Genomic DNA, 15,693 nt, shown 5'->3' with positions numbered 1-15,693 from the left:
AGACTTTAAAGGGGCCAGGATTTTAGCCAAAATAATAACCTGTCACACACTGAAGAACCGGATTTGCTCTTGCCAGGAGGTTTCTGCCTAGACCCATCAAGTTGTGGAGTGGTCACAAGTTTCATAGGGCTTAACCACAGGTTAAAAAATGACAGAATGGACACAATGTGGTATATTTTAAAAGAAAGGACTTTTTATTTTTTATTATTTTTTTCCCCCCTCATAGCACTTCCATTTCTTTTGTAACAAAACCAGTAAGAGCTCTACAGACAGCTGCAGGGGAAGAGCAGTTCTGTCAGGTTACTGCTGCTCTTCAACCATACGATGTTGAACATCTATACAGAGCACTGAGATTTGTGATTTTTTATTTTATTTTTTTTAAATGCGTGTGAAATTCCTCTGGAAAGGAGGAGAATGTGTCTTGGCTGACAAGATCTCTCTCCCCCTCTTCCAAGTGTGCTACATCTGTAGTGTTATCTGATGGCATAATAAAAATAAACACGCTGTGACTTTCCAGTAGTATTTGAATATTAATGACTTAAGTATTTGGGTTTCAAATAGCTATTAGATATTAACATTTCAATTCTGGAAACCTTTTTTCACGGATTGAAGAGCTTCTTTTATATCTGTTGATTTCTGGTACAAATAGGAGAGCAAAATGGAAAAAGCAATCTTTTTTTTTTTTTCTGTCTACACAAATCAAAGACCTTTAAAATGCATTTAATGCAACATAGCATTTCTTTATCAGCATTGTGAATAGCCCATAACCTCTCTGATTTGTACAACCACTTTTTATATATCTGAAAGAAATCAAGGGTCTGGGCACTGTTAACAGGAGCATGGGAAGATCTATGGGGCTTTCATGAATGATTTGGGGATAGCAAAGCTCAAATACCCAACAGAGCCACACAATAAATTTGGTCCCAAATCACATCACTTTGATAAATCACTTATTTAGGGGCAGCAAGAGTAAAGACAGTCTTTCAGAGAGCCGTGTAATATATACACTATGAAGCACTCATGGTATAGCTTTGCTGCAAAATGAGTGTGATGACAAGGACATGTGAGAGCCAGCTCTGAATGACCTTCCTTGGACTGGGGGCTCCAGACACCCCCCTAACCTGGCCAGACCAGCAGCTTCTGGTGCTCGCACTCTCATTGGAGTCTATATTAAACCTTGCATCAGAAGCAAGAATACAGCACCTTATTCTACAGCATGGAAAAAAAAATAACAGAGGCTTGGTCTCCTTTCATGTGTAGATAAAATGCAGCTTTCAAAAACTGATGTGTTCAAGCAGCATAGAAGTAACTAAACAGAGATGTACTCTACAATGTAAATTGCAAATATGAATGAAAATTGAAGTTAGAATAAGATAAATGACCTGCAGGGAAAAAAAGGTGGAAAAAAAAAAAAAAAGCTAAAACTGCTTCAGAAAAACTGATCTTAAAAAGTGGCCTCATTGCAGGAGAACACTGTTTTAACCTGTAGAAAAATGAATGGAGAAAAAAAAGTGAACTTTTTGTTCTAGTGAGAGCAAATATAAATTGGAGTACTGATGCCAAAAGGGTGAGTTTTCAACATTTCCAGCAGTTTGATAAAGCAGTTCCCAACGATACATCATCTATATTTTTTTTTCCAGCAGCTGAGTGCTGCGATGTGGCTGTCAGCCTAGCAGCTCTGGCAGCTCCTGGTCTGCAGAGCAGTGGCTGGGCCACCGGGCTGGCACAGGGACTGCAGGCAGGCTGGCGTGCAAAGCTCAGCAGGCAGCAGGGCAGGGGCTGGCTGGAGAAGGCAGATGGTAAAAATAAATACATAAGTACATTTGACCAAAAAATTTAAAAAAGAACTAGTTCTGGTGATGCAGCTTATGCATAATGAATAAAACCAAGTGACTGCCATGTCCCTCAAGTGCCACCTAGTGGCACGTGGAATAGGCCATTTCTGAGTGCTTGGCTTAAAGAAAAACACCAAAAAATAGCTGTCCAAATTATTCAGGGCCTGCAGACTGATCCTGCCCCGTGAGGTGTGCAGACAGCTAGTGCTGGGCAAGGTAAGCCTCGGTGCTTTGGAGTGTCTTGTTTGCTGGTCACGCAGGAAACGTTCCCAGTCCTTGAAGTGATGGGCCTCTGACACAAGTGTCTGAGCATAAAAAAATAGTATTATACTGCTGCAGTGGGTTTTGTTCAGAGACTGACACCACTTAACCCAGGCAGAAGTATTTTGTGTAACTGCAGCTTGCATCGATGCAAAGAAGGTTTGCTGATTCAACAACCCAACAGAGTCCCCTAGGCGAGGTTTGAGATGCTTTACAAATATGTTTGCAAGCTGGTTCCTCCCCACTCACATTTTAAAAGAAAAAGTCCTCCAAGCAGACATGGGAGGTTTCCAACTGCAATACAAGATTTGGGAGCCTGAACTTTCTCCTTGCAGACTGTTAACTCCTGCCTCTCTGACTACCGAGAGAATGGAAGCTTAGTCCTCTGCAGGGAAACAGTCCAGTAATTTTGGACAAAACATGGCACTGACAATGGCATCTGACTCCTGGTTTTTGTTTTGGCAGAGGGATTCTTCGCAGATTTCCTCCCCTTCACTGATTTGGACACAGGGTGAAAGCCAGTCCCTGCAGCCTTCTGGTCACAAGTCAAGTGAGACTGGCTCCAGGATACTCCAATCTGAGTTCATTTAAGTGTAAGGAAAAGGTGATCCATCAGGATCAATTAAGGTGGATTCCCTTTATTTTTGTACTGTTTTTATACCATGCTTAATATAGTATTTGGGCAACTCATTTCTCATTCAGAAACACAGCAATAAACTGCCTCCCTCCATCACGGTAACAAACGCCTTAAAGTTTTCCCACATCTTGGAAACTTCTCGCTGTTATATTATTGTTTAAAATTCTTCAGCAGTGCTTTAAATAATTCAGGTTTCTAAAGTCTTGTCTGCCCAGAGAGATTATACTGCTTATGCAATATGGTCTTCCAAGGGAAAATTCAGTTACAATAGGGTGAAGGCGCTCAGATGGAAGTGTCTCAATTCATGGCCACAGAATGGAACAAGCTGCTGACATAGGAAGTATTGATATGCCTGGGTCCACATCCAGGGTTATAGCAGCTGGGTAAAGAAAATCCCGCTCATGTGCACTACCAGCAGCACAAAAGATAATTTCCAGAACATGCCTGAGAATATCTTGATTATGGGAAGAAGAGTATATGATCACAGAGAAGAGCAACACCAAGTGTTCTTCCAAATCTCCTGAAGAGCTTCCCTTTGCCAAGACCAACATACAGATATTAATAGGTGATATCTCCTTTTCCCCCACTCATATATTCCCCCATTCCTGCATCTAAGAAGAGTCTTATCCTCTTCATTCTTCCTAGCAGAAGATAAAAATGGCCAACAAAGTCTCTGTAGAATGGCCTCGGCCAGAGACCAACTGTGGCCTATGACCAATATTGAGCAGTAGGACAGACAATCCCTCATCGTTAGGGTAAGTATTAGGAACTGCAAATGCTTACTATCTTGTGGTCTGATCCTGGAGCAGCCACTCATAGTCTTCTAACTGCTCCATGTGACAATACTTAACAGGACCTTTCTAAAAGAACAGGTAATGCTCGCTTAAGCACTAAGTGCTTTGAAAGAATCAGATGAAAGATTTTCATAACTGTAAAAGAATGCACTACTTTACAACTGATTTTTTTTTGCTTACATTTCCAGTTCTTTTGATTAGCAATGCTGGATTATATGTAGACTTCACACCCACTTCTCAAGACAATCTGTAACTGGTCTCCCAGAACAGAAAGTCTTCACGGAGCTTTCATATTTCTGTTACCTGAGAGCCTTTTAGCAAGAGTTACAGTATGTTCAGTCTACCCCACAATTCAGTCTCATCCACGCTTATGCTCCAGGCTAACTTTACACGTGGAAATAGTTCCATTGTAGTCAATAGCACCACTCACAGAAATGAAATTGTCAGTCTGCATTCACTGGAATAGCCCATAATAATTACCTATACAGTGCCACTGCTTAGCTTTGCGAAAAAGCATTGAGAAGAGCTTATCTGTATAAAAAAGTAGGATGCTAAATATGCTTAACGCTCAGTATGCGCCCACTGCAATCTTCTATCATCTCTACGTAAGTTCATTTAAGAGGCATTTTTCCTTTTTCTAAACATTCTTATTTTTGTGCTTAATGGCAATTCCGAAGAAGTCAAGATGTCTCAATTCCAGTTTTTGTGAGTCTAGTCTACCCAACACTGAATCATCAATTCTTTTTATTGCTTGTTACAGAAACTGAAAACGATAAGACAGAGAGAAAACCCATAGGGATGCAAATGCAACAAGCTGCCAGGGTCTCAGCGTGCTGACTGCTTCCTCAGCACTGTGCAGCTCTGAAGTTTTGATAAGCTTTTTCTCTCCCTGAGCTATCTGAGGGCTGGCGATAAGGTTTAGGAAAAAGGCAGTAAATACAAACAAATTGCTGCAGCATTCAGCCCATTCGCCAGGAAAGAATAGGACCCAGATGGAAGCATTAGCAATCTGTTTTAATACTCCACTTCTACAAAACCAGATTAACATAAGCTAGAAAGAGGTATGTGCCTTCCACTACAGATACAGGCACTGGATTCTTGGCTTGTTTTGTTGTTGTTTTTACAATAAATGTTCAAAAATTATTACAACACATTTTAATTAAGATACTTGCCCTGCTTCCGCCCTCCCAGAAACCTCTTTAGAACAGATTTTATGGCATCCATCAACTACTCCCCAAATTCAATTCTGACCGTGCTAGTTTCTGCCACTTCTTAAACCATAATTTACTTTGTCTGCCCGTTTTAGATTTAATATATAATTTTCACGACAGAAGAGGATAATCCGTTTGTATTATATTAAGTGGCAGATGGCAAAGTCTTTCACGTTACAGAAGACTTTCAGTTTTATTATTTAGAGGCTTCTGCAGTACCTAATGCACCGAGCATACAACATATGTTAATCTGCGGCCAAAACTGCAAAGATGATCAACCCCCCCAACCATTTTCTTGCACAGCAGTTGTAAATGCAAGCTAAAAGAGTATTCCTTCGGTTTAATATAATATGGTTGCCTGGGAGAATACAATCATATCCACGAATTGCAGGCTGCCAAAAGCAAAATCTTTTTTTTGTTCTTTCTTTCTTCTATAACAAAAAAGTTCCTTCCCATAAAGGTCCAGGTGTCCCGCCAGCACTTGAAATTCCTCACATAATTTTGCAGTAAGAAGGCACTTCAGCTGGCTGAACATTTTCTCCAAACAACACTGAATCCTCTCACCAAACCCTCTCTCATCCTCCATACAACTCAGACTTTACCCAGATGCCATACAAAGAGCTAAGACAATACGAGGCAACCTGGGAACCAGCAAGTACGGGGTGTTCCAGTCAAAGAGGGGGGAAAAAAATTCAAGACCCACGGGAGATATACCAAAATCTGCCTGTCAGGACTCCCAATTTTAACTAGGCAAAGTTAGACTTTGGCAGAGGGGAGATGTCAGGACCAGCTCCCAGCACGGCGCCGGCACGTGGCCATCCCACGCAGGAGAAGGAGAGGTCTCAGCAGGATGGATGGGAGCCTCTCCCCTCCCCACCCCTCGGCCTCAGTGCCGCAGATCAGCATGGGCACGCTTAATTTGCTGTTACAGACACATTTCTTGAACTGGGTCCCAGTTTTCACTTGCAAGTCTTGATGATGAATGGCCAAAGGGCTTGAAGGAATTATGAAGTATCAAGTAACATTTCGAGAGCGGAACATTCGATGTATTAAGAAGAATATTATCTCAGCTTTCCAGCAACGCCAGGTGCTTGTAACTGGGAAGGGTGACCCACCTATCATCCCTCACAGCACTTTGTTTCCGTGATTTCACCAAATCATTAATAACTAACGCTAACGATGGCCATTAAACCGACAGCTTAACTCTGAGTTCATATAACACAGCAAGATTTTAATCTTCAGAGCTGCAAGGTGATCAGGATACTTCAGTTTGACTATCTTAACAACCACCTACCCACTCCGACTTCACTTGACCACTTTGCCTTAGTCTGTAATTGTTTTCAGAGCCCATCAAAACCGCCAGCATGGAACCAGTGGGGAAAACAGGTTCCAAGGTCTCTAGGAAATAAAAATCCAGAACAAATCAGTGCTAATTTACAAAACCAACAGGCTTAAAATTTAGACTCTGGGAAAAAAAGACTCAGAACATCAGATTTTTCAGCCAAGATATACAAGGTTTTCTTCCAGTCCCGCTGTTTTCAAATCCCCTTATATAGCACAAGCAGGATACCCCAATAAAGGACAGGAAGGTACCGAAATAGAGTAACTTAAATAAAGGAGTGTTGATCCAATTGGGCAATGTTGCAGATAGTGAGCTATGTTGGAAAAAATCCTAAACCCATATTTGCTCTTCAGTGTTCATCCATAATTCCTATTAACATAAATATGTCACTAAATCCCCCATAGTAAGCAGCAGCAGTAAATGGCTTCTGTAGGCTTAAAAGCCAACAGTAAAAACTATTATTTTGTTTTCCGTTAAAGAAAATAATAATAGAGGCTCACAGTAGATGTGCATGCACATGTTCGGTCCCAGCTCAGCTCCGGTGGAATGTTATTCCTGAGCACCCAAAGTTATTTCCTGTTTGACATTTGTGTCACTGAAAATCAGCCATGTGTGCTGCTGGCTTCCTACCACAATTCTTAGCACCTCTAAAAGTTACACTGATTTTCTGTGTACACCCTGGATCAGCACAGAAGTTCTGGGACCACTGTTACTTCATTTCTCTTTGATGAGTTGTGTTTAATTGATGACTTGTGTTCCATTAAGTTAGGAACGCAGGATCAGGTCCGGGGCCACTGAATCCAGTCCTCTACAAGCCCAGGAAAAAAAAAAGAAATATATATATATACACACACACTGGATATTTCAATAACCTGTAGGTTGTCTGGTTTACATACCATCATCCGGGGAGTCCAAAACCCCTGAAAATTTGTGCCTCAAAAAAACAAGAGCAGAAAAGCCATAACTGTAGCATGCCATGTGAAGTGAACAAGAGAGGTATAAGGACATTGCCAGTGTTTGAAGGCTGTTCAATAGCTTGCAGCATATTGTTTATAATCTGAAGATGAAGGAAAACTGATACAAATAAAATTATTCTGAAAACCAACAGCTACTACAGATTTGCTAAGTGTAAAACATGCTACTAGGGATTACAGAAGGTGTCAGTTACCTTACACACAGGCACATACACAGTAGTAAAAGGAAAACACTTCAGAATAACATATTAACCAAAACAAAGCTCTAGCCTTTATATGAGCCTGCTTCCATACAGTCTTTCAAATTCCAAGTGCCCTTCACAGAATTTAGGCAAAACCTGATTTTTTTTTTCCCCAATAGAAAAGCAATATGAATTGAGGATTCTAATAAAGCATTTCATACCACATTTCACAACATCTTACTGGAAACCTCAATTCAAAACAGCTTGCAGAGCAGAGAGATATGAGTTAGAATTTGAATTAGAGGATCATAAATCAGGTATAATGATCTGTTGCAGTACCTCTCCACACTACGTAAACTTGCCTTTTACCCATCTTTATTTATTAAACTTACTCAGTCACCTCAGGGACTTCAGATGAAATATTTCTCCTTTAAAGAAATGTCTGGTGAATGGTCTGAGGATAACCTGGGTATAGTTTCTGGACTGATGCAGATATAAGTCTACAAAATGCTGACTTGGGCAATAAAGAAAAATATGGAAGAGATGGATTTACCACAGCCTTTTAGTGACCATCAAGAAGAAGGAAACACATAATCAATCCACCAACCTTCGCAGCTGGTGTAGAGGTAAGAACAGCCATAGCTGCACCTGTAAAGGTGTCTGCCTACTAAAGATGTGAAACAGCATGGGCTGGCAGCAGCAATCCAGACCAGTGAAGCCAGCCCCACGGCTATTTCCCTGTGAACTGGTCAATTTATCACAGGATCACAAGTTTGGAGCCTCTCACAGTAAGTGTGTGTACCCACTGAGCTACAGAGTCAGTGCCACATCAACAGTATCTCTAAGCTTCTGCTTGTGATCCTCTCTCCCAGTGACCCAGCCCTTCTCCCCCATTATTTAGCTGGCTGTGCTGTATAGGCAGAGTTGGATGTGGTCATAATTTAAGAAGGTTTTGATCCAACTGGAGACATTTGGCATGCTGTGACTAACCAGTGTTTCAGTAACTTGCTGAGCTTGATGACCTTGGAGGGTGTGACAGGAAAAATAATGCCTTCTGAAAAGTTGACACAAATTCTACTAAAAGCGACAACAACCTTTGACCAAAGTCAAGACACCATTTCTCTATCGCTATTGAGTAAGCTCACAGGAAGACTCCTGCTCCATTGAAATGTACTACCTATCCCTTGGTACCTCTGTTTTATGCACCTTGGCTTTTGCATCCCATGAGCCCTTTAATCTTGCTCTGAAGAGCCAACAGGTCCATGATGCTCCTCAATCATCCATACAAAACTGTAGTCCTCAGAAGAAATTGTTTCCCTCTCCTCTTCCATCAACTGATTTCCAAACCTGAGCCAAACCAACCACAGCACAAGCATAGATAAATGGTGCACAGCCCCTGAAGTATGGGGGCCTTGCTTCATTTCCAAGCTATATTTATCATTGGCAGTACTTAGCTGCAGGCATATAATAAAACGTTAAGGCAATAAAATAGGATTTTCAATGACACTGTTGAAAAATAAGTTAAGATGGAAATTTGAGAAGAGTTTGGTAGATTCAGAAACAGGAAAAGCTGAATGCGTCATTTCAGCATCATGGTTTTTCTTCAGATTTTGATCCTGTTTTGAAAGCAGATCTTCCCTCCTACTTCATGCTCTTTAAACCAAGGGCCCCACTGGACTAACGTAATCCATATGCTTACTATTGCTTACATGCTATTCGTAAGGGTCAGCTAAACTGAATTATGACCCCGCCACACATACTTTCCTACTTTCTATTACTTGTGTCGCAGAAAGGAATGTTTAGAGATAAATAAAGCAGAATGTAACAAACAATAAGTTTATTACTTTTTCAAGAACTGGCTTTATGTATATTTTTGCTGGGTCAAAACAAGAATCTTTTGAGGAGATATTTGATTATGTACCCTTTTTAATCATCAGAAATGAGTAAAGGTAAGTGATGCATGTAAGGAAAGCACCAGCTATATATTAAATAATGCCTAGACATATAAACCACTCTAATCAATTAATCATTTATTCAGAAAACAGACTTTTGTATTGGAGAGAAGTGGATCGAGAAAGGTCCTATACCACAGATGACACAGTGTAGGATACAAGCAGCTCAGGATGCTCTCCAGGGAATACCAGACAAAGCAGAAATGTGATGGGTGCACTGAGGAGCACGTTGTATTAGCAGTATGGCTATGCCACGCTGTCTTGGGGGAAGCATGCAAGTCCAAACCAGAGCATCCTACAGTCCTCCAGACAAACACCAGCTGTGCTCAGCTAAAAGGGGCTAGGGTGAGGAAGAGAGTAACGAGCTGCTGGTACAGCTGGGGGTAGCAGCAAGGCCTTTATCATTTCCATCATAAGCTCAGTGCAGCAGGAGGTGTTCACCAGCAGCCTTGTGTGAGTAGTTCCAAAACTCAAGTGATGACTGTTTCTGGCCCAGAGAAAGTGCCTTGCCAAGTTTTTATGTGTAATGGGCTGTTAGCTCCCCCGTGGCCCTGTCTTCTATTAAACACCTCACCTAAAGGAGTAATATGTGAAGCAGACTGCTGCCTAAGACTTCACAGAGCCAACAACATCACACTGCCTAAAATATGAAGCAGTATCTGGATGCAGACACGCACAAGTTCACCAGTTTGCATCGGGCTGTGATTGTGTGACGCTCTAAATGCAAACACACAAAAATCATCTAGAAAGGAAAACGAAATGCACCGGTAATGGTTTCAAACTTAATAACGTAACTGGCAGGGGACTGAATTCCTTTCAGCATTGTTTTTCCAACCCATGGGTGAAGCATACTCTTGCATGCTATAGCTCCCTTAACAGATGCCCTCCGAGCATTTGATGCTTGAGAAGCAAATAGCAGGTATCAAGCCCATGCCTTTCAGGCATCAAGCTCTTATTAGGAGACCAGCCTTACTAGCTTTCAATTTACAGCTTTGTCTAGTGGGTGCATGTCAGCTCCACTACAAAGAGATTTAATTAGCCTGTAATTTGACTCTACAACACGCTGGCTAGACAGACCGATGAAGGACATGTACGGAACTGCAGAGCAAACTGTGGAGTTGCGCTAACTTGGAAGCAAGAACGGCTATGATGTGCACGCCAGCAACACAACTAAGCACATAACGCACAGCAAAATGCTCAAACTTTGTCCATACCTGAGATACAGAAGGTCGAGGGGGCAGTGCAGGTGGTGGTGGGGGCAGCCAGCCAGACCTCACAGCTGAACAGGGAGAAAGAAAAACAAACACATTCACTTAATTACAAATAAAACCAGAGTTTATTTCCATGATAATTCGTTGTGATGAGGCAGTATTCAACATTTTAATAACAGAAACCATACTTGATCTTTATTGAGCAAACCCTGTTTGAAATAACTTTCTCCAGTGCTTACCATTCCATAAAATGAGCAGTGATTTAATTACTGTAAAAAACCACAATGTTATGATAAAAAGCAGAGATGGAAGCCAGTCAGCCACAAAAGCTGTAGCTAAAGCAATCCAATTCTAGTTAAGAACAGAAAGAGCACATACTTATCCTTAGTACTTTGTTCTCTGTCCTTAACATCACTACCTTTTTTAAAAAGTAGTGCTTAGCATTTAATATAGATATTAGAGTTCACAGAATCACGGAATGGTTTGGGTTGGCAAAGTCCTTAAAGATCCCCTGGTTCCAACCCCCCTGCCATGGGCAGGGACACCTCCCACCAGCCCAGGCTGCCCAAAGCCCCATCCAGCCTGGCCTTGAGCACCTCCAGGGATGGGGCATCCACAGCTTCTCTGGGTAGCCTGTGCCAGTGCCTCACCACCATCATATTAAAGAATTTCTTGATTATATCCAATCTAAATCTACCCTCTTTTAGTTTACAGTCATTACTCCTTGTTCTATCTCTACCGACCCTACTAAAGAGTCTCTCCCCATCTTTCTTATAAGCCCCCTTTACTTATTGGAAGTCCACAATAAGGTCTTCCTGGAGCCTTCTCTTCTCCAGGCTGAACAACCCCAGCTCTCAGCCTTTCTTTGTAGGAGAGGTGTTCCAGCCCTCTGATCATTTTTATGGCCCTCAGTTCACTCCAGATACCACATACTACACAACAGAGCACAGCCTGTAAAGAAAAAATCTGCCATGGAATTAGAAATACAAAAGCCTAAACAAACCCCCAAAAAATCACTTACTTTATGTGTTGTATCTGCATGTTATTACTCACTGGTGGTATTTTGGAGGGAAGAAGAGAAATAAAGGGACGAAGACAAACCCTAATAGTCAGTTCAGGCCTCTTTAGCATAACATAATTTCATCTTTTATTTTGAGCTAGCATAAAGGGAGGGTAACAATCACATAGGTCCAGCTGCTATACTTCTCCATTTCTTTAAAATATCTAAACCCAATCTTGGGACACAACTGCAGGACAGATGAGGTTTTCCAAAGACAGCTGCAGAGGAGAGGAGGGCAAGGCTAACACAGAGACATCACCAAGGACTGATGGGACTCCTTAGGTGGGTTACCCTCTCCGGGTTCCTGTGGCATTGAGTGCTCAGCACTTGTACTGCTGAAGAGATGAGATAGTCCATCTTGCACTGTTGGTTATCTCTATAGCCCCCAAAATGCAATATTAAACTTAGAAATGCCTTTTACCACAATAATGCTAAGCAAGCAATTACATTTATACACTTTTTATTCCTATGCATATTTTAGAAAGCCACAAAGACCATTATGTGCCTTGTTACAGCTTAGCCATTTACATATTTTATACACCAAGCCTAAAAATCTCTTCATGGTTGAAAATTCAAAGACAAAAAATATTAACCATTAAGTCAGCGACATGAGAGTAAAAACGTGTGGGTGAAATTAATGGGAACAGTCACACTGACTATATACAGCTCCAAAGAGGCTTATTTTATGTTGTTTTTTACATCTTCTGTATCATCATCTCTTGAATCAGAATGAAGCCTAGTATCACTGCAGACAATGCCAAAGAGCAGACAATTAAAACCCAGCCTAGGTTAAGGGAGCCATTAACATACCTACAGGCATAAGAGAAATCTGAAAAAAATATATATTTGAGTGATTGCAATCCTCTCCCCTGTGTTAATTAGGTCCATTTATAAGGTCACTGCAATACTAGCATAGTGTCCTCTCCACAACACTCTCCATCTTTTCCATGCAACTGGTCTTCAGACTTGAACAGTGGACTATGAAGGCTTCCCTTCGACAAATTTCAGGGTGTTATTTCATTTGTCTGAGCACTGGCTTTGGCAATTACAGCTAATAACAACACTTGAAAACACAATCTAACTCAAACACAAGTGCTCCATAGGTCACTCAGCTGCATGCTTTAATAGTAGACAAGTATGTGTACTCAGTGAGATACGTTTATCTTTGGGAAGCCTTGGGAGAGCCTCGCTGCAATGCTCGCTGGAAATACCTGGGGGCACCTCACCTTCCTGCCACCACCAGTGGCTGTCGCTGCGAGATCATCTGTGCTTGCCCAACAGCTCCAGTGTCGTGGCTGTGGCCAGGAGCATGAGCCATGCAGACCTCCTGCTGAGACTTAGCATGATGCCATGGAGTGTGCTGCAGCCACGAGCGTGAGGATCTGAAAGGCAAAGCCCCAGGCACCGACCCCAGCTGCTGCTCTGGCCCTGGCACACGTACGCAGCCCCCTCCAGAGCCCATCTTTTCATATTTGCTGGCTTATGCTTCAGCAGGCCATCAAAAGCAGTACTACAGGAGCTGTGTCCATCGAGAAATGGCCCAAATGTCAGCACTGCTCTAGAGATACAGCACCTATTGTCCTGCTCCCCAGCTCTTCCAATTCACTAGGAAAGCAGCAGGGAATTCTTTATGCAGAAAGATGCTGGTTTAGCTGGAAAAGCACATCCTGATGTGGTTGCAAAGCCCCACACTATGAAGCTCCAAGACTCCTGGGATTTGCTCCCAACAAAATTCCAGAGGGAAAAATCTTATTTTCCTGTAGGATGGTCAAAATTAAAAAAAATCTTCTTCAGCTTTCAAAATAGGACATACATTAATTTAGCATTAGAGAAGTTTGATGCTTACACCACGAGATTTGACCCAGTTTCCTCTTTTTAATCCTGCAAATTCTAACTTAAGCTACTCATGAAATATTCATAAAATTCCTGCTGTTGCAGAACATCTTTGGCCTGTTGTTAGAAGGAAATCATGCTTATGTGAGCACAATTGCTAGACAAGACCAAGTTGGTTGACTTTTGGGGACTAATAGCAACTTATAAAGAAAAAAAAAAGTCACTTTTTCCCCACAGGGCAATGAAAAAAAAAGAATAACTGACAGATGATACAGGCTTCAGCCTTCGCTGGTATCACTACTCGAAAAAAGGGGCAATATTCAGAGACACTCATACATTTTTATGTGTACCAGCAGATGACTTGTACTATTAGGCTACTTTATAATGCCTCCCCTCCTGGGAGACCGTCCCACACAGACTGGTTCTTGCTGTTAGTGGTGGTACCACAATAGCTTTGAAAGCAAAAATAAATACAGGGGGAGGTCTGTTCCCAAAATGAAAGCAAAGTGACTTGGGATTGAGCAGCAAACAGACAGATGTCACATTTTGAGGTGCATGCCCCAGAGCTTGGGTAAGCTGCACACCATCGCTCTTTGAAGACGTCTTCACACGTTGCACAAAAGCAGAGAACTGGGGGAATGTGGGCATGCACAAAGGGACCACGGGGTAAGATGGGGTAATTTCCCTTCATACAGTTATCCACGCTTGGTTTGTTGCTGTCCTTATGTATTGCCCTACAACTTACACCAGGAAAACGTGGTAATCCTTCCTTTCAGCTGCTCTGAAAGCAGCAGGGCCCCCACAGCAGCTGTGCTCCCCGTGCCAATTCCACCAGCAGTGATGGGATCCAAAAGGCCTGGAAGCTGCAAGCGAGATGCACAAGCCCCGTTTCCCCAGGTTTCTGAAACACCTCCTTGCATCAAACAGAATGAGCAATGACAGAAAAGCAGGGAATTGTGCTGGGTGAGCACACCACTCAGAGGTGTAGGGAGCGAGGGATACCCACAGGTTTTCCTCGCTGAAGGATGGGCATTCACAGTCCCAGTTCTTGCACCGGTCGCCTCGTTACTGTGCAGCTTGGTGGTATTCACGCCAGAGTGAGCAACGTAAACCCAATCTTACAGATAGCACAGTGGAAGGACTGTTCAGGTACCAGTAAAATAGATTTAAGTACACCCAGTGTCTGCCTCGCACATATTACTGAAAATGATAGCATTTTCACGCCCTAGCTACTCCCACAAGGGCAGCGATAAGGCTTTCAGGACAATAACCATGGCTCTTTACTCAGTGTGTTTACACTTGATGGTGGACTATCAGCAGGGCAAGCTGCCAGGACCATTTTCCTGCCCTATTTTGGCAATTGCGAAGGTCTAATAGCACTAGCAGGACACCACACTAGATAAAAAAAAAGCAGGTTTTCCAATCTGAAGCTAGATAAACATTTTCAAGCAAACATCAGGATGTAATTCCACAATCTGAGAACGGGCCATGCCATCCTATCCGGCCACCCTGCCTCCAGCCTCCCTGGTGGAGACAAATCCTCAGTGCTTTTGTCTTTTTGTGCTTTTTGTCTATGGGAGTGGAAAAAGACCAGTTACAGTTTTCAAGTGGATGCTACTGATCAGCCCACAATCTGACTACCATCGCTGGATCGAGGGAGGGAGATTGATGTGAACCCACCATGCAGCCAGTTTGCGCTGCTTCAGAGTGCTGAGTTCCCAAACCAGGTTTAACAGAAGAGTGACCAATTAATTTTGTGAAGAAGCATAATCTGCAATACAGAAACACTCCCAAAAAGATATGCCAAAAGAATGAATTACTCTGAAAAAGAACAGGTTCTCACCAGTTGCTTCAGTGCCTTAGGTAGTTTGGGAAGCTGGCTATTTTGGCCTTCCACTCTGAGGCTAGTTTGTTTGGGATACTTTTTCCTCTTCTGTTGCCAAAGGCAGGTCACAGAAGAAAGTTCCGTGTCTATGCTTGAAATCCAATTCCTGTTTACCTGTCTTATAAACTTTCCTCTTGTTCGCTGAAATTTGACTACTTGGATCCTTCTCCGCAACCCTTCATTTATTTACATTCCTATACTTTAGCACAGTGATTGTGAAATAACTTCAAGAGATCTGATTTATCAATTCCCACTAATATGCCTTAAGAAAGCTGCAACAGGAAAAAAAAAATCTTAGAGCCGTAGCCAGGCATGCAAATTTAGTGAAGGGTCCTAGTAAGGTGATGCAAAATAGTCCAGGGATCTGTTTTAATAATTCTCACTAATGTATCTGCAGAGTGTAACAGCAATTAAAAAAAAAAAAAAAAAAAAAAAAAAGATTACTAATAGTAATTTTGTTATCAGGTTTGTAGAAAGATCACAGAAAGCATTGCCAATGCCAGAATTAGAGCTTGA

The 15,693-nt window shown here is 42.0% G+C and overlaps 1 protein-coding gene across 5 annotated transcripts in view; it reads right to left on the bottom strand.

Moving 5' to 3' along the window:
• REPS2 (RALBP1 associated Eps domain containing 2) overlaps positions 1–15,693 on the bottom strand; it is a 117,210-nt gene that overhangs the window by 33,081 nt on the left and 68,436 nt on the right. For all 5 annotated transcript variants that reach the window (XR_011097073.1, XR_011097072.1, XM_068683729.1 and 2 more), the window contains exon 14: positions 10,403–10,467. Coding sequence is in view for 3 of the 5 variants with exons in the window: in XM_068683729.1 (XP_068539830.1) it covers positions 10,403–10,467 (65 nt within the window). In the remaining 2 variants the exon portion in view is untranslated. The remainder of the gene's footprint in view (positions 1–10,402; positions 10,468–15,693) is intronic.

Source organism: Anas acuta, chromosome 1, assembly GCF_963932015.1.
Source record: "Anas acuta chromosome 1, bAnaAcu1.1, whole genome shotgun sequence".
Lineage (NCBI taxonomy): Eukaryota > Metazoa > Chordata > Aves > Anseriformes > Anatidae > Anas > Anas acuta.
Note: the sequence above shows the minus strand (reverse complement) of the source record. Positions and strands in the feature narration are given on the sequence as shown.